This window comes from Petaurus breviceps, unplaced genomic scaffold, assembly GCF_028583685.1.
Source record: "Petaurus breviceps papuanus isolate PSGF00001 unplaced genomic scaffold, PetGlider_PUasm1.0 90823, whole genome shotgun sequence".
Classification (NCBI taxonomy): Eukaryota; Metazoa; Chordata; class Mammalia; order Diprotodontia; family Petauridae; genus Petaurus; species Petaurus breviceps.
In genome coordinates this window covers 3,708,704-3,732,600 of record NW_027187352.1, presented here as the reverse complement: position 1 = coordinate 3,732,600, position 23,897 = coordinate 3,708,704, and the positions used below count along the sequence as shown (strand labels likewise).

The following is a 23,897-nucleotide window of genomic DNA, read 5'->3' as shown; positions in this document are numbered from 1 at the left end:
TCATTTTTTATAAGATTTTGAGTTCCAAATTTTTCTCCCACCCTCCTTCTCCTCATCCCTTCCTCCCCCACCTCATCCCTCCTCCCCTCATCCCTTCCCAAAATTGCAAGCAATCTGGTATATGTTAAACATATTTCCACAATAGTCATATTGTGAAAGAAGAATCAGAACAAAAGGTAAAAACCATAAGAAAGAAAAAAACAACAAAAAAAGAGAAAATAGTAAGCTTTAATCTGCATTCAGACTCCATAGTTCTTTCTCTGGATGTGGATAGCATTTTCCATGAGTCTTTTGGAATTGTCTCGCATCATTGTACTGCTGAGAAGAGTTAAGTCTATCATAGTTGATCATTGCACAATGTTTCTATTCTCCTGGTTCTGCTCACTTCACTCAGTATCAGTTCATGTAAGTCTTTCCAGGATTTCTCAAGTCTGCTTATTCATCATTTCTTATAGCACAGTAATATTCCATTACACTCATATAGCACAATTTGTTCAGACATTCCCCAATTGATGAGCTTCCCCTTAATTTCTAATTCTTTGCCACACAAGAAGAGTTGTTATAAAGATTTTTGTACATCATATGGTCCTCTCCCCTTTTTTGTGATCTCTTTGGGATACAGACCTAGTAGTGATATTGCTGGATCAAAGGGTATGCACAGTTTTATAGCCCTTTGGGTATAGTTCCAAATTACTCTCCAGAATGGCTGGATCAGTTCACAACTCCACCTTAGTGCATTAGTGTTCCAGTTTTCCCACATCTTTTCCAACATTTATCAATTCCCTTTCCTATCATATTACCTAATCTGATAGGTGTGATGTGGTACCTCAGAGTTATTTTAATTTATATTTCGCTAATTAATTATTTAGAGCATTTTTTTCATATGCTATAGATAGCTTTAATTTTTTCATCTGAAAACTGCCCATTCATATCCTTTGACCACTTATCAATTGGGGAATGACTTGTATTCTCATAAATTTGACTCAGTTCTCTGTATGTTTGATAAACAAGGTTGTTATCAGAAACACTGACTGTAAAAATTGTTTCCCAGCTTTCTGTTTTTCTTCTAATCTTGCTTGCGTTGGTTTTATTTGTGAAAAATCTTTTTAATTTAATGTAATCAAGATTGTCCATTTTGCATTTCATAATGTTCTCTATCTCTTGTTTGCTCATAAATTCTTCCCTTCTTCATAGATCTGACAGGTGAACTATTCCTTGCTCTTCTAATTTGCTTATGTCATCACCCATTATGTCTAAATCGTGTACACATTTCGACCTTCTCTTGGTATATCGTGTGAAATGTTGGTCTATGCCTAGTTTCTGCCATACTATTTTCCAGGTTTCCCAGCAGTTTTTGTTAAATAGTGAATTCTTATCCCAGAAGCTGGAGTCTTTGGGTTTATCACACAATATATTACTATAGTCATTTACTACTGTGTCTTGTGTACCTAACCCATTCCACTGATTCACCACTCTATTTCTTAGTCAATACAAAATAGTTTTGATGATTACCATTTTATAATTTTATAGTTTTACATCTGGTGTGGCTGGACACCTTCCTTTGCATTTCAAAAATTAATTCCCTTGATATTCTTGACCTTTTGTTCTTCCAGAAATTATTATTAATTATGTTATTATTTTTTCTAGCTCTAAACTTTTTTGGTAGTTTAATTGACATGGCACTGAATAAGTAAATTAATTTAGGTAGGATTGTCATTTTTATTATATTAACTCAGCCTACACATGAGCAATTGATATTTTCCCAGTTGTTTAAACTGACTTTATTTGTGTGAAAATGTTTTGTAATTGTGTTCATATAGTTCCTGGGTTTCTTCTTGGCAAGGTAGAATCCCAAATATTTTATATTATCTATAGTTATTTTCGATGGAATTTCTCTTTCTATCTCTTGCTGCTGGGCTTTGTTGGTAACATATAGAAATGCTGATGATTTATGTGGATTTATTTTACATCCTGCAAATTTTTTTTTTTTGCTTTTTGGAGGGCAATTGGGGTTAAGCGACTTGCCCAAGGTCACACAGCTGGTTTTTGTGTTAAGTGTCTCAGGTTGCATTTGAACTATTCACTGCTCCACCTAGCCGCCCCATCCTGCAACTTTTTAAAACTTGTTCGAGTAGTTTTTTAGTTGATTCTCTAGTATTCTCCAAGTATACCATCATATCATCTGCAAAGAGTGATAATTTTGTTTCCTTATTGCTTATTCTAATTCCTTCAATTTCTTTTTCTTCTCTTATTGCTAAAACTAACATTTCTAGTACAATATTGAATAACAGTGGTGACAATGAACATCCTTGTTTCATCCCCAATCTTATTGGAAATGATTTTAGCTTATCCTCATTACATATAATGCTTGCTGATGGTTTAAGATAGATACTACTTATCATTTTAAGGAAAACTCCATTTATTGCTATGCTCTCTAGTGTTTTTTAATAGGAATGGGTATTGTATTTTGTCAAAATCTTTTTCTGCATCTATTGAGATAATCATGTAATTTCTGTTTGTTTTGTTACTGATGTGGTCAATTATGCTGATAGTTTTCTTAATATTGAACCAGCCCTATATTCCTGGTATAAATCCCACCTGGTCATAGTGTATTATACTCATGATAAATTGCTGTAATCTCTTTACTAATATTTCATTTAAAATTTTTGCATCACTGTTCACTAGGGAAATTGGTCTATAATTTTCTTTCTCTGTTTTGACTCTTCCTGATTGAAGTATCAGCACCATATTTGTGTCATAAAAGGAATTTGGTAGGACTCCCTCTTTTCCTATTTTCCCAGATAGTTTATACAGTATTGGAATTAATTGTTCTTCAAATGTTTGGTAGAATTTACTTGTAAATCCATCTGGCCCTGGAGATTTTTTCTTAGGTAATTCATTGATGGCTTGTTCAATTTCTTTTTCTAAAATGGGATTATTTAAGTATTATATTTCCTCTTCTACTAATCTGAGCAGTTTATGTGTGTGTGTGTGTGTATAGTTTTTTTGGAGGGCAATTGGGGTTAAGTGACTTGCCCAAGGTCACACGGCTAGTTTTTGTGTTAAATGCCTGAGGCCGCATTGGAACTCAGGTCCTCCTGACTTCAGGGCCGCTGCTCTATTTACTGTGCCACCTAGCCTCCCCAAGCAGTTTATATTTTTGTAATTATTCATCCATTTCATTTAGATTGTCATATTTATTGATGTAGTTGGACAAAATAGCTCCTAATTGTTGCTTTAATTTCTTCTTCATTAGTAGTGAATTCACCTTTTCAATTTTTGATACTGGTAATTTGATTTTCTTCTTTCTCTTCTGAAATCAAATTAACCAAATGTTTGTCCATTTTATTTATTTTTTCATAAAACCAGATCTTAGTTTTATTTATTAGTCCAATAATTTTCTTATTTTTTTATTTCATTAATCTCTCCTTTGATTTCAGAATTTCTAATTTGGTATTTAATTGGGGATTTTTAATTTGTTCTTTTTCTAGTTTGTTTTTAGTTGCATGCCCAATTTATTGATCTCCTATTTATCTATTTTATTCATGTATGAGTTTAGAGATATAAAATTTCCCTTAAGAAATTCTTTGCATCTCATAAATGTTGGTATGTTGTCTCATTATTGTCATTCTCTTTGATGAAATTATAGACTGTTTTTATGATTTGTTGTTTGTACTCATCTTCCCATGTAGGGATGTAAACAGTTTAACCTTATTGAATAATGTGTTTTTTTTCCTTTACTGTTTATCTTTTTATGCTTCCCTTGAGTCTTGTATTTGAAGATCAAATTTTCTATTCAGCTCTTGTCTTTTCACCAGGAAAGTTGGAAAGTCCCCTATTTCATTGAATGTCCATCCTTTCCCTGAAAGATTATGTTCGGTTTTGCTGGGTAGTTGATTCTTGGTTGTAATCCAAACTCCTTTGCCTTCCAGAATATCATATTTCAAGCCCTCTGATCCTTTAATATAGAAGTTGCTAAGTCCTGTGTAGTCCTGACTATGGCTCCTTTATATTTGAATTGTTTCTTTCTGGCTGCTTACAGTATTTTCTCCTTGACCTGATAATTCTGAAATTTGGCTACAATATTCCTTGAAGTTTTCATCTTGGAATCTCTTTCAGGAGGTGATTAGCAGATTCTTTCAATAACTATTTTGCCATCTGGTTCTGGGATATCAAGGCAGTTTTCCTTGATAATTTCTTGAAAGATGCCATCCAGGCTCTTTTTTTTTTTTATCATAGCTTTCGGGTACATATCTTCAACAATTCTTAAATTATCTCTTCTGGATCTATTTTCCAGGGGAGTTTTTTTTTTCCAATGAGGTATTTTATATTTTCTTCTATTTTTAATTCTTTTGATTTTGCTTGACTGATTCTTGATGTCTCATAGATTCATTAGCTTCTACTTCCCTAATTCTAACTTTTAAAGAATTATTTTCTTCAGTTAGTTTTTTACTTCCTTTTCCATTTGACCAGTTCTACTTTTTAAGGAGTTTTTTTCTTCAGTGGATTTTTTTCCATTTGGCCAATTGTATTTTTAGAGAAATTGTTTTCTTCAGTCAATTTTTTCCTTCTTTTTCCAAGTTTCTGACTGTCTCTTCTATAATTCTTGTTTCTTTTCACAATTTTTCTTCTACATGTCTCATTTGATTTTTAAAATACTTTTAAAGCTCTTTGAAGAAGACTTTTTGGCCTTGAGACCAATTCACATTCACCTTTGAAGCTTTGCATGTAGGCATTTTGACACTGTTGTCTTCTTCTGAGTTTGTGTTTTGATCTTCATTGTCACCATAGTAGCTTTCTATGGTCAGGATTCCTTTCTATTTTTCACTCATTTTTAGACTATTTTGTGACTTTTAAAGTTGAGCTCTGCTCCTAGGGCACAGGGGTACTGACTCAAGATTCTTGTGCTGAGGCTAGGGTTCTGGTCACTGGCTTTCTGCACCACGGCCTTAGGTGCTAACAGGTTGCCCACTGCACTGGGGTGGCCCCACATAGTCCAGCCTATTGTGTCAGAGTTCCAGGGTTGGCAGTTTGCCTTCTATGCTGGGGTTGGAGGCCTCACAGCTGGCCTGCTGAGTCAGAACCACAGGGCCTCAGTTGCTGCTCTGTGCTGTGGCTAAGAGCCTCCTGCTGGATTGCCCGGACACCACCTGTGCCGGACTGTACTCTCCTTTTACCCAAGTGAGAAAGACCCTTCTAAGTTATCTTAAGCTGGAAAATTGTTTTGACTCCATCTTTTTGTAAGTTTTCTTGCTCTAGAATCCATTTAGAGGCTTGATATAACTTTGTTTCCGAGGGAAACTGGGGAGCCCTCAGACAATTTCCTGGTTTCTCTCCACCATCTTGGGCTCTGACCCCATCAATATGGCCTATTAAAGAGAACACCAGACATAGGTTTGACATTTGTAAACTGTGTGACCCTGGCAAATCACTTAATCTCTCTGGGTCTTGGTTTCCTCCTTTACAAAAAGGAGATAATGACCCTGATACCACCTATCCCACAGAGACGATAAAAGAAGAGAATTTTGTATTACAAAATGCTCTAGAAGGGGGAGTACTTATTCTTGTCTCAACCCACCCACTGCCCCCCATATTCTCACCTTTCTTAGAGGAGTGAGCAAGACCAAAAGAGCTCTGGGTTGGAGGGTAGACAAAAGGGCGAGAATTATCCAGGAGAGACTCCTCTGTCCCACAGACTGTGCAGTCCTGGTATCAAGTACCACGAAAAGAGAGAGCCAGAAACAGGCATTGAGGAAAATCAAGGCAACTTGGTGGCTCAGTGGATAGATCATTAAGCCTGCAGTCAGGAAGACCTAAATTCAAATCCAGCCTTAGTCCCTTACTTTAGTTGCTTTCAGTTATGTCCAACTCTTCATGACCCTGTTTGGGGCTTTCTTGGCAAAGATATTGAAGTGGTTTGCCATTTCCTTCTCCAGCTCATTTTGCACATAAGGAAACTGAGGCAAAAAGGGTTAAATGACTTGCCCAGGGACACACAGCTGAGGCAAAATTTGAACTCAAGTCTTTCTGTCTCTAGGCCCTGCACTCTATTCACTCCACCTAGCTGCCCCAATACTTGTGACCATGGGCAAGTCACTTAGCTTTAGTTTTCTCAACTGTAAAATGGAGCACCTACCTCCCAGAATTGTTGTGAGAATAAAATGAAATGATATTTGTAAAGCACTTATCACAGTGCCCGGCACATAGTAGGTGCTTCATAAATGCAGCTATTATTAGTTACACAATCATTAGGATTGTTGTGGCCAGGTTACAGCCTCAGAGTAGAAGTCCTGGAGCTTGGGTCTGAATCCCATCTTTCCTTCCTACTACCTCAATGACTTTGGATTCATCATTTAACTGCTGTGAGCCTCAATTTCCTTTTGAAAAGGAAAAATGAATAGGTTGCTCCCTCTTCTGGTATGTTTATGTTCCAGGCTTGAATGCCAACTATGCTACTTGCCTGACTGTGTGACCCTAAGCAAGTCACGTCACCCCTCTGACCCACAGTTTCTTCATCAGTAGAATAGAAGTGATAATACTGACGCCACCCAACCTCATCAGGGCTGTTGTGAGGATCAAAGGGAGACGAGAGATGAAAAGCACTTGGTGAACATGAAAGCACTGTAGAAATGTCAGCTATGATCATCATCTTCATTATTAGTCTCCATTGTTTAGCTGGCCCCGGCAAGCCCTTCATCCTCGGCTTCCCGCCCACCCCCTCTTCCCTTGCCAGCCAAGCCTTTTGGATCCTGCCTTCCCCCCATGCATCAGTGCTCAACATTTCCTTCCAGTCCTCATAGCATACACAGAAATAGCCATTCACAGGCATCCTCAGCAGAGTGCTCAGAGCCAAGCAATGGAGGGGAACCTCTCAGCCCAGGGCCCAACCCAGCATGCTTCTCTGCAAACTGTCTGGATTCTGGCTCTAATTCTTCCAAGGGCATGGAGGCATTTACTAACTTTTTTAGCAAAACAGAAGGAAGGCACTCTAAAGTGAACACCCAAAATGTCAGTCAACCAATCAGTCACTGGGGACTGAGCACAAGTAGTTACAGAGACACAACTTTTCCCTTCAGGGACCCCCCAGTCTGAGGAGGAGATGTGGCCCTTGCCCTTAAGTAGTACCTTTTCTGAGAAAAAAATAGGCCCCACCCCACCCCATTTTTCTAGTCTCCTTACACTTTGTAGTTCAGTTGTTTTTTAGTCACATCTAATTCTTTGTGACCTCATTTGGGGTTTTGTTGGCAAAAAATACTAGAGTGGTTTGCCATTTCCTTCTCAGGCTCATCTTACAGATGAGGAAACTGAGGCAAACAGGGTTAAGTGACTTGTCCAGGGTCACACAGCTAGTAACTGTCTGAGGCCATATTTGAACTCAGGTCTTCCTGATTCCGACCCTGGCACTCTACTGCACCACCTAGCTGACCCTCTTTACTCTGTACTCCCCTTCATACCCTCTTCTAATCTAAATCCCTTGGTCTTCTTGCTGTTCCTTGAACACAATACTCCATTTACCCATTTCATGACTTAGCTCCCACTTTGCACCAGGCCTGGAACACTCTCCCTCCCCACCTCTGCTTACTGGTGTCCCTAGCTTCACCTCAGATCCTAGGAGGGCCCTCCCAAATCCCCCAGCTCTAGCCCTGCCCTCTAAAATTACCTTCCATTTATTCTGTGTGTATACTGTAGGAAGTTATTTGCATGTTGTCTCCTCCATTAAAATATGAGCTCCTGGAGAGAAGAGATCATATTTTAGCCCTTCTTTGTATCCCTAGTGCTTAGCCCAGGGGCCAAGGCACATTTACGAGAACTTAAAAGCATGCTGACTGACAGTCTGACTGACTGGCAGAGGAACATACTTCCTTTCAGCGAGCCCCAGATAGCTGTAGAGAAGACAGGTATCTTTTCTTACCCGAATAACCCTTCCTCTAGAAGACCAAACAGAAATTTATAGACCATGGATTGGCTAATGGATTTTCCTCAGACATCCCTTTAACCATAATTCAGTTCCAAATCAATGGGATGCCCTGCCCTTCCCCAGCTCCCTGTCCCATTCTTAACAAGAGCCTCTAGGGAGATGATGCTGCAACCCTCCTTGTTCATCCATTCTAATCACATGCTCAGATCACATTTTGTATTTACTAAGCACCTTTCATATGGCTGGATTCAGAGACAAAAATGAAACAGTTCCTCGCCACAAGATGCCTCGCCACAAGTCCCTAAAGCTGGGGTTCTTAACCTGGGATCCATGGAGAGATATTTAAGGGAGATCATGAACTCGGATAGGGGTGGAGGGGGAAAAGCATTTTAAATTGTACTCGCCACCTACTTAAATTCAGCATTTCCTTCAATTATCTAAAAACAGGATTCTGAGGAGGGGTCCATAGGCTTTCCTAGACTACTAAAGGTGACCAGGACACCCAAAATTAAGTACCACTAGATGAAGAGGTTAGGAAGTTCTGCTTTCTATCTATCCAGGATACCTTATGCTATAATTTAAAGCTGGTTTCAGGAAACTGAAAACAGTGGTCAGTGTCCACCATCATAAAGTCTCACCTCATCCCTGAAGGCCAGAGTTCAGCTTCTTCTCCTTCCACCCTTCACTTCTTCAGACAGAGGGCTCCTACTTTATTTCATCTGTTCTGATAATGCAAAGTCATTTTTATAGTACTCAAAGGCTCACGAAGATTTGTCTTTAAAATAACCATAAGTGGTAGGTAGTACAGATATTAAGATTTACAAATTTACAGATGATGAAACTGAGGTACTAAATTCAGTGACTTATATGTCTAGTAACTAGTAACCAAGGTCTTATATGTCTAGTAACTATTGGAAGTTGTTGTCAAACCCAGGATCCTCTACTCTTAGTACATCGTTTTCTCCACAAAAGTTCTTAACTTTTTTTGTGTGTGTACCAGGTCCCTTTGTCAGAATGTTTTTAAATGCATAAAATAAACCACCTGGGATGATGAAGGAAATCAATCACATAAAAATGCAGTTATTAAACTATTTTTTTTAAAAAAACAACAAATTCATAGATTCCAGGTTAGGAACCCCAGTATCAGCCTATGGAGTGCATGTGTGTACTTGCACACACACACACACACACACACACACACGAGTTGTGCCCAAATGTGAGGTTCAAGCCCACATCCTTGAGACTAATTTTCACACTGCACTGAATAAGGTAGGTAAGCCTTAGAGAGGTAAAGTCTTTTGTCCAGAGTAACTCAGCTAAGTGTCTGAGGCAGGACTCAAACCCAGTGCTTCTGATGTCAAGATCAGTGCTCTGCTAGCACCCAGTACAGAGTCCTGCATCCATATAGTAGGTGATTTCTCAATGTTTATTTAAAGGATCATGGATTTGAAGTTGAAAGGGCCCTTTGAACCCATCTGGTCCAGCCCAGTCATTTTTCAGTTGAGGAACTGTGGCCCAACAAGGTTAAGTGACTTGCCTGGTCACATCAATAGTATGTAGCCCTCCACATGCTTGACAATGGCTGTTGTTGGTTCCCTTAGATGCATTTGGGGAGAACAGTGGATAGAGCCACTGAGCCTGGAGTCAGGAAGACCTGAATTCAAATGCACCTTCAGAAACTTATTAGTTGTATGACAGAAAGTCACTTAATTGCTATCTGCCTCAGTTTCCTCAACTGAAAATGGGAATAATAGTAATAATAATAATACCTATCTCCCAGTGTGGATTAACTGAGATATTATTTGTAAAGTGTTTAGCACATGGTAGGCACTTAATAAATGTTTCCTTCATTTCTTCCTCCCTCTTTCCCTCCCTTCTTTCCTTCCTTCCTTCCTATCCCTCTAAGAAGGAAGGGCACACAAAGTAGATACTGAAGTAGATACTGAACCCCACAGGTGTCAGAACCCGTGGACAAAAGCTTTTTCTACTTCAGGACTTTGGGCCTTATCTTTGGCTTAGCTATTTCCTGGGGGTTGGCTAGAGTGGGGAGAGGAGGCAGGCAGGCCCTGGGATTCAAACCCGGCTCTTCTGACTCCCAGTGCAGTGATGTTTCCACTGTACTCCACAGTCTCTTCTCTCAAGGTGTCCCAAAGTTCCCACTGAGCTGAGCGCAGGGGCAGCCTCTAGGAGTGACCTACTTTCAAACCCCTTGACTCCACTTGACCCCGAGGGCCGAGCCGTGCCACAGTTCTGCCCTTCCAGGATGGGCGGCCCACTGGCGCTTACACAGTTTACCCTTGTGCTGAGTCTCCCCAGATCTGGAGGATCTGTGGGTGCCAAGAAGGCGGCTGGGTGAGGAGACTGTGGTGGCTTTGCTTAGAGAACTATTCCAGAGCCTTGGGAAAGGAGAGGTGAAAACTGCTGAGTATGGCCTCTCCTGGCCTCGGAAACCTTACCAATCTAAATATTCCCTGGTTCTGCCCTGCTCAGCACGTCCCAGGCTGGTGAAATAGATCACTCTGTATACACACAGCTCATGCCCGCACACACCATAATTTCACACCTGTAAGCCGCCCCTTGGATGAGAAGAAACCACAGATTTGGATAGGGGCATTTGGCAATTTTTTTTACTTAGACCATAGAATATCAGAGCTGGAAAGGACCTTAAAATGTAGAACATAAAATGTCAGCTTGAAGGAACTTTAGAATAGAAAATAGCAGAGTGAGAAGAATCCTTAGAACATAGAACACCGAATGTCAGAGTTGGCTGGGCCCTTAGAACACAGAAAATGCCAGAGCTGCAAGAGGCTTTTAGAACACCGAATGTCAGATCTGGGAGGGACCTTAGAACACAGAATGTCAGAACTGGGAGGGACCTTAGAATACAAAAAATGTCAGAGCTGAGAAGGTCCTTAGAACAAAGAAAATGTCAAAGCTGGGAGGGTGCTTAGAACACAGAATGTCAGAACTGGGAGGGCGCTTAGAACACAGAATGTCAGAACTGGGAGGGGCCTTTAACCTCATTTAGTCTTTTCTTTTTCCCTCAAGTAAAGGCAGAGGGGTGATGGAATGACTGGGATCAAATATCTACTATATGAATGAAATCATAGTGTAATATAACTCACTGATGCAGTGTAATATGGGAATGAGGAGTTATACATCAGCACACTTGGAAGGCAGCCTGTTGTAAGACAAAGAAGAGACTGGCTTTGAACTTGGTTCTGAGTTTTAATTTGCTCCTTCACAAAATGGGGATCAAAATCCACACCCTGTCCTCTTTTGTGAGAATCGAAGGCAATAATGATAACTAGACTATACCACAGAAATGAAAGTTACTCTTATTTTCCAGTTAAGTGAGGCTTATTCTATTTAACACTGTATAGTGAAAAGGCTGTTGGGCATGCAGTCAGGAGATCTGGGTTTGAATCTTGTCTCTGACATTTCCTAGCTCTATGACTATGTAACTTCTCTGAACTTCACCTTTCTCCTCTGCAAATTAATCAAACTTCCTACCCCATGGGGTCGCTGGGAAGCCAGAGCTTTCCAAGCCATTAAGTACTGTGGAAATAGTCAAAATTCCTTAATGATTTTGACAAAAATATCAGGTCACTGGAGCTTGTGGACACCATGGAGGTCAGTAAGTCCAATCCCCTCCTTTTACAGACCAGGAGCCTAAGATCCCTAGAAGGGAAATGGCTTGTCCAGATCATAAAACAAGTTAGTGGAAGAAACAAGATGAGAATCCAAGTCTCCAGGTTCCTGATATGATGTCCTTCCCACCCTATTCAATGACACCTCTTTCTAAAAGGCAGTCATTGCATCCCTGACTTTTTACATGGAGGTCACTGAATCCAAACAGGACTGAAATTTTTCTGTAAATCTTAAACTCAATCTTCATGATAACTGACCCATGTGGTCCTTTGTACCTATGACCTCATTGAATAGATGATGAATGATAAGGATATATGAGGCAGCTAGATAGTGATGTGGATGGAATGTTGGATTTAGAATCAGGAAGCCCTGAGTTTGAATCCTGAGTCAGTCGACTGACTAATGATAACTGTTAACAATCAGTTAATAAACTAAGCAGCTGCTATGTGCCAGGCACTATGCTGAACCCTAGACATACAAAAAGAAGCAAAAGGCAGTCCCTGGCTTCAAGGAGCTTACAATCCAATGGGGGAGACAACAAGCAAACAGATATATGCAAACAGGCTAAAGACAAGACCCCTAAGATTCAGACACTTACTCCATGTGTGATTCTAAGCAACTCACTTCACCCTTCCCAGGTTAAGCCAAATCAACAAGCATTAATTAAGCCCTGACTCTGTGGCAGGTACTTTGCTAAATGCTGGGGATAGGAATAGAGCACTTTCCTCATCTGTAAAATGGGGACAATAATGACACTCTCCTCCCAGGGTTGTTGTGAATATCAATTTTGTTAACATATAAACTTTTCAAACCTTAAAGTGCTATATAAATGCCATTTATTATTCATTTGAGCCTCATAATTATCCTGTAAGGTAGGAAGGTGTTCATCCTCACATTTTTTTTTGCTTTTTTTTTTTTTTGGAGAGGGGAAGGCAGGGCAATTGGGGTTAAGTGACTTGCCTAAGGTTACACAGCTAGTAAGTGTGTCAAGTGTCTAAGGCTGAATTTGAGCTCAGGTCCCCCTGACACCAGGGCCGGTGTTCTATTCACTGTGCCACCTAGCTGCCCCTCATCCTCACATTTTACAGACAAGGAAACTAAGCTTCAGGTTGTGACTTGCCTGACCAAGCAGTGGAAAATGTCAGAGTAGAACCTGACCTTGGATTTTTTCTGACCTTAAATTTAGCCCTCTGGCCACTTACACACCCTCTGCCTCCCACCAGCTTTCTCAATATCCCAGATCTCTTGGTCCCTTTCCAAAGCTGACATTCTGTGGTCTCTGTTCTAAGGTCCTTTCCAGCGTGGTAGAACATTCTTTGTTCTATAATCTCAAGTCCATTCCAGCTTTGACATTCTGTGTCTAGTCATCCAAGGGCAGCAGGCCCATTCACTGAACTTACTCCCTGTTCTTTTTCCCAGGAAGGCCAAATCTACTGTGGCCTCATGACTTGTCCTGAAACCAGCTGCCCCACACCTGTCCCAGTGCCCGATTCCTGCTGTCACACCTGTAAAGGTAAGTCAAAGCCTGCCAGTGTGGTTGCCCCAGATCATCGATGCTAGAAGGGACCTCAGAACATGGCATGAAAGTGCTGGAGGGAGCTTAGAACATAGAATGTTAGAGCTGGAAGGGACCTCAGAACACAGAATGGCAGAGTTGGAAAGAGCCTTAGAACCCAAAATGTCAGAGCTGGGAGGACCCTTAGAACAGAGAATGCCAGAGTTAGAAAGGAGTTTAGAACATGGGATGTCAGAGGAGAAAGGAACTTTAGAACATAGGATGCCAGAGTTAGAAGGGACCTTAGAATATAAGATGTTACAGAATCACACACAGAGTCAGAAGTGGTCTCAGAGACCATCTATTCCAATCTTTTCGTAAACACGAATCCCTTCTCTAACATTCCCAGAAGGTATGCCCTTTCCTTGAAGCTCTCCAGTGAGGGTCAGTCTACTAACCCACAATGCTACTTTTATATAGATCTAATTTCCAGGAAGTTTTTTTTTCTCATGTCAAACCTAAATTTTTCCTTTTTTCTGCTTCTGACCTTTGGTCTTAATTCTGCCTTCTGAGTTCAATCTGAACGGGTCCAATCTCTCTTCCATGTGGTGATCCTTTAAATAAATACCAGTAGACAGGTATCATGTCTACCTTAAATCTCCTCTTCTCCAGATAAAACATCCCCAGTTTCTTGAACCAATCTTCATATAGTAAGATGTCAAGGCCTCGCATCATCCTGCTTAACTGAATACTCTCCAGCTGATCAACATGCTTCTTTAAATATGGCCCCCAGAACTGAACCGAATTCTCCACTTGGGGTCTGACAAGGACACAGCAGCACTCTTACCTTCCTAGTTGCAGACACTATGTCTCAATACAACAAGAAATACTTCTGCTGCCTTCCCTTTCTTGGCTCTTGTATCACTCTGCTGATTTATCTGGAGCTTCCAGTTTACTAAGAACCCAAGACTTTTAAAAGTTTGTTATTGATGTCTTCTGTTTTTACACTACAGTCCTTTTCTGATCTACTCCTTCTCTTAATCCATCCACCCCCATAACAAAGAATAAGTTGGACAAAGCCAACCAACAAATCTACCACACCAGGCTGCCTATCCAGCTTTCTGTCCCCATACTTACCCACCTCCCTACTGAGAGCAGTCTAGGATGGAGATTCAGTCATTACAGATCGTTAGGGTTTGGCCATTTTTTAGTGTTGTTTTCACTTCTACTTCCTTACCTCCTTGCTCACTAGTGAGATCATTAGGTCAAACAATTGAGGGAGCTAGGTGGTACAGTGCATAAATTAGTGTTGACTTGGAGTCAGGAAGACCTTCAAATCTTGCTGGAGATATTTACTAAGCTATGTGACACCAAGCAAGTCACTTAACCTCTTTTCCAGTCTCAATTTCCTTATCTGTAAAATGGGGATAATAATAGAAACCTTCACAACTATTATGAAAATCAAAAGAGGTAACCCATGTAAAGCACTTTGGAAACCTTCAAGTGCCACATAAATGCTTGCTATTAACTTAGTGATTTCTTGCTCCCTAGATCTTTTTCAGATGAACTGATGTTTGTCTATGCCTCTTCCATTTTATACTTGAGAAGCTGGGGTTTTTTAACCCAACTGTACAAATTTGCCTTTATTGCTATTCTATTTTGTTTTCACCCTGACCAAAATTCAGACAATGGATCAGTGGCAGAGCCAAGATTAAAACCCGGGTCTCTTGTTGTCCCCATCCTCCCCAGTCTAGGGACCTTTCTACTACACCTTGTACTTGCTTACTCTTAATCAGTCCCTTTTGGTGGCCTGTGATCATTAACCTGAGTTATATAGAGAGTTAATTATAAAGAGAATTAAGATTGGGACACAACATCCCAGGAGGGTAACTAGTACAATAGCAGCCCCATTTTACAGTGAGGAAATAGAGGTCTAGTGATGTGAAGGGACTTGCTCAGAGTCCCTATTTCCCAGTCTAGCCTCAGAGACCAGACTTGTCATGTCACACCAAGGCAATTTGCTCTCTCTCTTGTATTCTCGTATATTCTCTCTCTCTCTCTCTCTCTCTCTCTCTCTCTCTCTCACATTCTCTCTCTCTTTTTCACGCACACACGCATGCATGCACACACACACACACGCACACTTTCTCATACAATCTCTCTGACTCTTTCACATACATACATCCTGACATCCTGAACAGTTAGAGGATAATTAACTGAACTGCTTGACCCAGATCAGGGTGGGTAGGGGTGTTCAGAGAAGACTTCTCGGAGGAGGTGACTCATGAGCTGAGTCTCAATGGATGCTTTTATTTAAACTATGTTGGACTTGGGTTTAGTGTCACATTAGCTATGAAATAAGAGGCTTCCTCACATCCATCACAGCTATGGATTCAGGAAGTGGACTGGGAGGGAGGGTCTGAAGTAGGAGTTTGCAGTACTTGGGGCTACCACTAGAGGATGGTGTGGAGCTGTTATCTAACACGTGCTCAAGAGGAACTTTTTCACCATTTTTGCCCTTGAGACTTTATTTGTCATTGGGATTGTTAAGGTAGGACCTTAGAATGTGGGAGGGAGGTAGGACAGAATGTCAGGACTGGAAAGGACCTTAAAATGTAGACATTTAGAGTTAAAAAGAACCCCAGAACATAAAAGGTCAGAGCTGGGAGGCACACTATGATTAGCTAGTTTTGCCTCTGAGTCAGTAATGTAAACTTGTGCCTGGCCCTGATCCTAATGGCATGGCCTGCTTGAGATCGTAGATGCAAGTTATAAGCATTTTGTTGTATTCCTCACACTTGCGTAGCCCTTGTTACTGCCTCTGCTGAGTGAGACCTTCCATCATAGAATATAGAATCACAAACTCTCGGAGTTCGATGCACAGGCCACCAATCCATCTGTACCCAAGCAGGAATCACCTCTACCCTATGACCATAGGTAGCCATGGATCCTGTGTGTCTAACTTTCCAGGGATAGGGCGCTTACTATCTCCCCCACTATCCCATTTCACTTTTAGACAGGTCTAATTGTTACCGAGCTTCATCTAATACAGAGCCAAAATCTGGTGCCCTGAAGCTTTTTCCTCTGGAACAATACAGAAGAACAGCTATCATGTTCTCCATTAAGTCTTCTCCTCTCCAGATGAAACATCTCTAGCTCTTTCAGCTGATCCTCATATGGCAGTCTTTGGTCCCCTCCCCATCCTGATGTCCCTCCCCTGGATGTGCTTTAACTTATGAAAGTCATCCCTAAAATATGACCCCAGAACACAATGATCTACATGTGTGCTTTGATAAGAACACAGGATACTCAGGTTAATGATTCCCTGTGGACATTATGGTTTAACTTTTTTGGTTAGCATATGTTGACATCACCAAGCTTGAGGTACACTAAGACCTTCATATGGACTGTGTTTTCTAAACAAACCTATATATTTGCAATCCATTCAGCCCATTTTTCAAGCTTTCTAAGATATTTTAGGCCCGAATTCTGTCATCCAGTATAGCTAACCTTTTCAGCTTCCCATCAAATGAGATAAATGCTTATTCTCTCCCTCTTCCCTTTCTCTTCATACTATCATACTCACATTTGGCAAGTATATTATTTGGCCTTCAAGCAAGTTACTGATAAAAAATGTTGGTTAGAACAAAGACAAGGACAGATCCTTTGGGATCTGATCATGAAAAACCTCCTCCACATCAACATTGATCCATAAACCCCTTTATCGATCTGGTCATTCATTCAATCACTTCTCAATCCAACCAACCTTGCCCACATTTCTCTGTCATGATCACATTAAGGAGTTAGTTTATCAAATGACTTGATGAAATACAGATAGACCATGATTATTCCCTATTCCACCTTTATGTAAATTGTCCCCCATGTTTGAATGTTCTCTCCTCACTTCCACTTGCTGTATCCTTTCTTTACTTTCGAAGCTTGGCATAGGTTCCAGCTTCTACATGAGTCTTTTCCTGACCCACCCCCCAAACTGTCAGTATTCTCCCCCTCTTGAAATTAGTCTGTATACACATTGTATTTATTTACTTGTATGCTTGTATTATGGAACACCATCATCCCTACTCTATCCCCAGCAGAATGTAAGCTCCTTGAGGGCAACAACTATATCCTAAGTCTTTGTATCCTCAGAACCTAGCACAGGCAGTTAAATGCTTATGGAATGGAATTGAATGGCATTCCCATCATCTACCAATCTAGTAACCAAAATGTGATAGGTCTGGCAGGATTTTTTTTTAATAAACTCATTCTGGATCATGGGAATCACCACTTCCTTTTCAAAATGCTCACAGACCTTCCTTTTAATAATACATTATGAAATTCTGCCAATAATGATAGTCAAGCTTACTGGCCCACATATGAAGGAATCTACCTATTTGTGAAAATAGGGACAAGCTTTGCCCACTTCCGTGCTTAGGTGTGAGGAATCCAGTCCTCTCACATTCTGCATGATTTTTCAGAGATTATCAAAAGCAGTCCTGATAGCTTGATCTGGTTGAAAGCAATTTGATATTCTCTTACCATCTCTTGGCTTTCCCTGGCTTTCAACTTCCCGTTAACCATTTTCATTCTATCTTTACAAGTCTGTGGATACAAAGTCTGTGTCTAAAAAGTTATCTTTCATTCTGACACTTTAATGCATCACTTCTCTGTCAGGGAGTGGGCAGTATGTTGATCATCAGTCCTCTAGAATCATAGTTGCCCATTACATTGATCAAATTTATTAAGTCTTTCAAAGTTATTTGGCCTTTTCAAAGCCTATTTCATTGTCCTTAGCATTTCTTATGAACCTTGGTTCACTTTGAGCTTTAACACTTTTGATGCTATTCTCACGGGGTTGTGCTAATGTTTTGTATTGATCTTCTATTTCCTTAGTATGTGCACCCATCCCCAGAACGTGCCTTTCTGGGTCTGTGATCTCCTCAGTGTGGGTACTGCCTCAAAAAACTCCAGATCACCACTTATCCACGTCTACCCATCCTGTGTGATTCATGTTAATGTCCCCCCCATAAATTCTACAAAGTGATCCATTCAACATGCTAGTAGCCTTTCTTTAGGTATCTTGATATTGCCTGGATATTAGCAGAACACACAGGAATTCCAAGAGTCATCCTTTGCTCTTGGTACATGACAAGCTCATTTTTGGGGGGAGGGGAAAGTCTTCAATCTCTCTGAAGACATCCTTTGTAATATATTGCAGCAGGCTCACACATACCACGTGCCTCACAATTGCCTTTTGGGTGACGCAACTTTAATTTTTCGGAGACTGGCATCCTCTAATTCACAATCATTTATAGTCATCTGAAGAATTTTATTGTTTAAAAGATGGGCCCTTATTTCAAGGGAAAGCTTGGGGTATTTGAAAGCTGTTCCATTTCCCAAAGGAAATTCAACCCATTCTCCTCCTCCTCTTCAACTCTGGATTGAGCTCATTGCCATTTGCAGTGTCTCCCCAAGATATACTGAAGGATAGACCAGTTCTATGGGTCATCCTTCCAATTGCTTCTCCTGATCTGGATAATAGATATTGTTCACTCACTTGGTTTTTCCTGTGTGTACAGTCAGAAAAAAAACTTTTTTGAGCAATTATGGATCTTAATCTGCTACATCCTGGGGCTTGGTGCAGTCAGCAAAGCATCACCCACAAACAAGAGCTTCTTAGAGATTCCACCAGTTTTAGGGAATCCCTCTTTCCTTTGTACCCCACACTGGACATCCTTCATGATAGTGGCAAGTAACAGTAATAATAACTAGCATTTATATAGCACCCATTACATGCCAGGCACTATGCCAAGCATTTTACAAATGGTATCTCAACTGATCCTGCACAACAGTCTTAGGAGGTAAGTGCTATCATTATTTCCTTCATCCTGCAGTTGAGGAAAATCAGAGGCCACATTAGAACTCGTCTTCCTGACTCCATGCCCAGTGTTCTATCTTCTGCACCACTGAACTGCCTCTAGTATGTATGGAAGGCATCCATCTCCCTATTTGGTGCCTTGCTCAATAGTAATAACCAGAGGGTCATTGAGCAAAGTTATCTCTGCTGTTACATCTTTCAAGGAATTCAGTATGATTTTGACATATTTGTGGGAGTTATTTGTTAGAGGAGATCCTTTAAGTGGTTTGCTCTACTGAATCAAATGATCTATTCAATCAAACAAGCCATAAATACAATAGTATCTTGTATTCTTTTCACTTTTCAATCTATTGTAACTAAAAATTTGGTTCATTATAGAATATAGTTTGCAAAAGCCTGACTGTTCCCATCTCAAACCTTTCTGAAGGATGCTCCTGATATTTGAATAGATTATTCTCACAAAATATCTACTAGAGATGGAAAAGGGAACATCTGTGGTCGTTATTTGTTTATGATTTCACATTTGCATTTTTTGCAATAATGTCTAAAAAATTTTTCCCAAGCCTTTGGTATCATTTCTCTTTCATATATATTAAGAATAAGTTACTCAAAACCTTTGAAATTATGTTGCCTTCAACATGTGGACCTCCTTTGATCTATTCTAATCATTCTTCTCATATTTGTTTTCTTCTGTGCTGTCCCAGGATTGTAATGTTAGAGTCTAAACTAGTGGTGGTTCCACTGTCATTGATGGTGAAGAATGTATAAGAATCTTTACAAATTTTCTCCATTTTTCTTCTGATTGTTTTGCTTGGTCCAGTTTTATCCTTAAATGTCCTCAGAACAACTTTGCTTGGTTAGATTTCTTACCATACTTCATTTAAATTTGTTTTTTCCCTCAGCTTGTTCTTACCATTTTATGCTACTCATAATCTTCCACCATCCTCCTCCATAAGAGTGTACAATGAGTTTATATTCCAAATCAGTGTTACCCTTGGCTGCCATATCTCTCTACTTGGAAGGGAGCTCAAGTGTTGTCTTGATAGAGGAAGTTTCAAAGCCCTTTTGGTCCCATTATGAGTAGTGATCTAATGCAACTTAAATTTCTTTAGAAAATAGTAAGAATTGGTGCTGAAGTTTATTCTTTCATTCATTTCCCATTTTAACACATCAACACTTTTAAAAAATAGGTCGGATAGAAGTTGCCTCAATCTTTATTTCTCTAGTTTGATACGAAATTTGATATTTATTCTAATAAGTCGTTTGTTCTAATAAGCCAAATAGCTGATTTGGAAATAATTCCCACATCAGTAACCATTTTTCCTTATTTGTTAAAAAATAATTTCATTTTTTGTGATATTTGGTACTCACTATATTTTGGGTCTCTTTTTCTCAGGGAAGGCATTTGTGGTACAAAGACATGAAGCTTCTGTGTAATCTACAAGCTTCATCACACAGATTATCACATTTCTTACTCCTGAACCATATTTTCCAACTAATTTTTCTTGCCATATTCCCCTATGCCCATCTTTTTGTTGAAGTTATTATACTACATGACACTATATGTCAATATAATTTGAAGGAGATTAGCAAATTCTTCATAGAATTTCTCTAATTCCTCATCCTCTAAAACAGATGTTGGCACATATGAGCTGAGCTAAAATTATATTTTCATACTGGTCTTTTTGCAAACCTATCATGAGCACTTCAGTGTAAATCAACCAGATGGCCCATAAAATGGTGGTTCTTGTTGCCTTTGCATATATAATAAAATACTCCACTAACTCCTTTTATTGTCCAGTTCAAGAGTTCTTTTACTCTGCCATATTGACTCTGCCCCCATGCTTGGCTCTGCCCCCCCAATAGTTCTAAATCTTAAATTGATAAATTGTGCACCCACATGGTCTCATTAAACAACTTCTGTTTATTCTTTCTCATTGGAATAATTGTTGTTCTCATCCTCAGAATTTCGTCATTGAGAACTAATCATTCTTTTGGGGACCCTGTAGCATTTTAGGGCATGGGAGCCTATCTCTGTGCCTTCAGAATACTTTGGAATGTATTTTCCCCAAATGTAGGTTTGTCAGGCCAGACTCTGCCTTGCTTAGTCTTTCATATATTCCAGAGACTCTAAGATAGGGTGGTCACTTCCTAGGAATCTTGTCAGTTTTGTTCAGCAACTAGTTCTCTTCATCATTTCCTTCTCTTCTGGAAAACTCTACCCTATTATGACTTTTCATTTCTTTCAAATCATCAGTTTGCCCACAACCCAGATACAGCCTCCTCTTCACAGCAAGGGGAAGAGACAGATACACTAACAGGAGATGTAGAAACATGTTTAAACTTGATTCTCAAGTGTTAAAGGCTGAATACTTTTAATCCTAGAAAGCCTACACGGGACTCTAATTTCTCTAACCCAGCAGAACAGGAAGGGGAGAAGGGAGGGTTGTAGATGAAATCTGAGTGACCAGTGTGAGAAGGTGACAGGTGAAGGGATGACACATATCCAAAAAATATTGGAGAGACTGAAGGAAAACAACTACACTAATGTGCTGTTGACAGAGCTGTGAATGGGTCTGGCCATTCTGAAAAGTCACTAAACTTTTGGGACATAATTTGACCCAATGACATCACTGCTAGAACTGCACACCAAAGAGATCAAGGAAAGAGGAAAAGGACCCATCTCTACAAAAATACTTAAGCAGCTATTTTTGTGGTAGCAAAAAACACCCTGGAAACTAAAATTAGGCCCATCGGTTGGGGATTGACTGAATAAATTATGTACGTATTGTAGTACCACTGTGCTATTAGTAGATATGTATGAACTGTTGCAGAAGGAAGGGAGGAGAACCAGGAAAACAATGTACAGAACAGCAACATTGTAGAGGCAAGCAACACTGAAAGACTTCAGAATTCTGATCAATGCAAAGAACCATCATGATTCCAGAGTAGCTATATCACACTGAAATAGAAACATCCTGGCGGGTAGCATATTGACTTAGAAAACCACAAATTGACATTATCTGACATTTTATTTATTTTGTTAAACATTTCCCAATTACATTTTAATCTAATTGGGGGCAGCACTCAGGGAGTTTTGCTGATGGGCATGAGTTTGACACCTCTTTCAGGGGACTGTTAAGGAAGCCTGCTACCCACATCTTGACAGAGAAATGATGGACTCAAGCTGCAGATTGAGATATACATTTTCATGTGGTCAATGTGGGAATTTATTTTGCTTGACCATGTATATTTCTTACAAAAGTTTTGTTTTTCCTTTTCTTTTTTCTTCAATGTGAGGATTGAATGGAGAGATAATGAATGCTTAAATGCTTGTTTTTTTAAAGTTTATTTTCAAGTTTTAAATCCTCTCCTTTCCTCCATTCCCTCCCTCACTTATTGAGAAGGCAAGATTGTTAGTTTTTAAAAAGAAAAACAATTTTTAAAAGATTTATGCCCAGAGAAAATAACAGGAACAATTCAGTTTCTATGCCCTAGACCAGTGAGTCTGTTTTCCCCTTGGTTTTCCAGATGGGTCATATGAGAAATCAGCTGAAGAGGAGACCCTGCAGTTATATCGAGGAGTGGTGAGTGACTGATCTTTCCTATGTTCATCCCCAATGCTGCCTTGCCTGGGGAAGAGAAGGGGATTCAGAGTCCTGGCACAATCTGGCTCCTCATCCTCTTTTAAAACCCAGTGTTCTTCCCACTTCCCTCTTTTCTTTCTCACCTGCCTCCCAGACACTAAGACCTGTCTCTACCTCTTCCCTTTCCCTCATTTGCCCTGTCCAACCAGTCTCAAAGTCGCAAAGTCCTTTCCATTTGGCTTCAAGTCAGTTCAATTCAACAAGCATTGATTAAGCAGAGATATCATGGTTTAGCAAATAAAGAGTTGACCTCATTATTAAGAAGACCCAAGTTCAAGTCTTGCCCTAGACAATAACTGATTGTGTGATCCTGGGCAAGTCATTTAACTTTTCAGTTTCCCAGATGACTATCATTTGTAGACCTGCATTGGTGGAGACAGCTTCCTCACTAGGAGTGGCTTACACCAATGAAATTGAAATCCTGGACAAAAAAAGTATGCGGCCAGATATAGGTTTGACTCTAGGGAGATTAAGGTCTCTGCTACAAAAAGAGCTTCAAGTCAAATGGGGTGGAAACAACACATATACAATAAAGATAATACAGGGGCACAGGGTATAAAGCACTTAGCCTAGAGTCAGGAAGACCTGAGTTCAAATCCTGCCTCTGATACTTACTAGCTGTGTGACTGTGGGCAAGTCACTTAACCCTGTTTGCCTCAGTTTCCTCACCTGTAAAATGAGATTAACAATAGAAACTACTTCCCAGGGTTGTTATAAGGATCAAATAAGGTAATTATTGTAAAGTGCTTAGCAAAGTGCCTGGCATATAGTAAGTACAATATAAATATTAGTTATTACTAACTATTATCATTACCACCTATGTGTTGTTGTTTAGTCATTTCAGTCATATTGACTCTTTGGGGGTTTTCTTGGCAAAGACGCTGGAGTGGTTTTCCATTTCCTTCTCCAGTTCATTTTACAGATGAGGAAACTGAGGCCAACAGGGTTAAGTGACTTGCCCAGGATCACAGAGCTAGGAAGTATCTGGGACTGGATTTGAACTCAGGTCTTCCTGACTCCAGGCCCAGCACTCTATCCACTGCTTCACCTTGCTGCCCCACTTATATGACCTTGGTCAATCACTTATTCTCCATGTACCTTAGTTTCCTCACCTGTAAAACGGAGTTGAACTAGAGTTGGTGTCACAATGGATAGTTCTGGGCCTGGAGTCAGGAAGATCAGACATCCTAGCTGTGTGACCCTGGGAAAAGTCACTTAACCCTGTTTGCCTCTGTTTCACCGTCTGTAAAATGGGGATAATAATAGCCTCTACCTCCCAGGCTTGTTGTAAGGATAAAATGAGATATT

General features: G+C 40.0%; 1 protein-coding gene across 1 annotated transcript in view; it reads left to right on the top strand.

Annotated features, from left to right (window-relative positions):
* The window catches only part of CHRDL2 (chordin like 2), an 83,141-nt gene that overhangs the window by 31,448 nt on the left and 27,796 nt on the right, over positions 1–23,897 (top strand). Inside the window, exons 5-6 of the mRNA XM_069070847.1 lie at positions 12,989–13,082; positions 22,474–22,529. Coding sequence (XP_068926948.1) covers positions 12,989–13,082; positions 22,474–22,529 — 150 coding nt within the window. The remainder of the gene's footprint in view (positions 1–12,988; positions 13,083–22,473; positions 22,530–23,897) is intronic.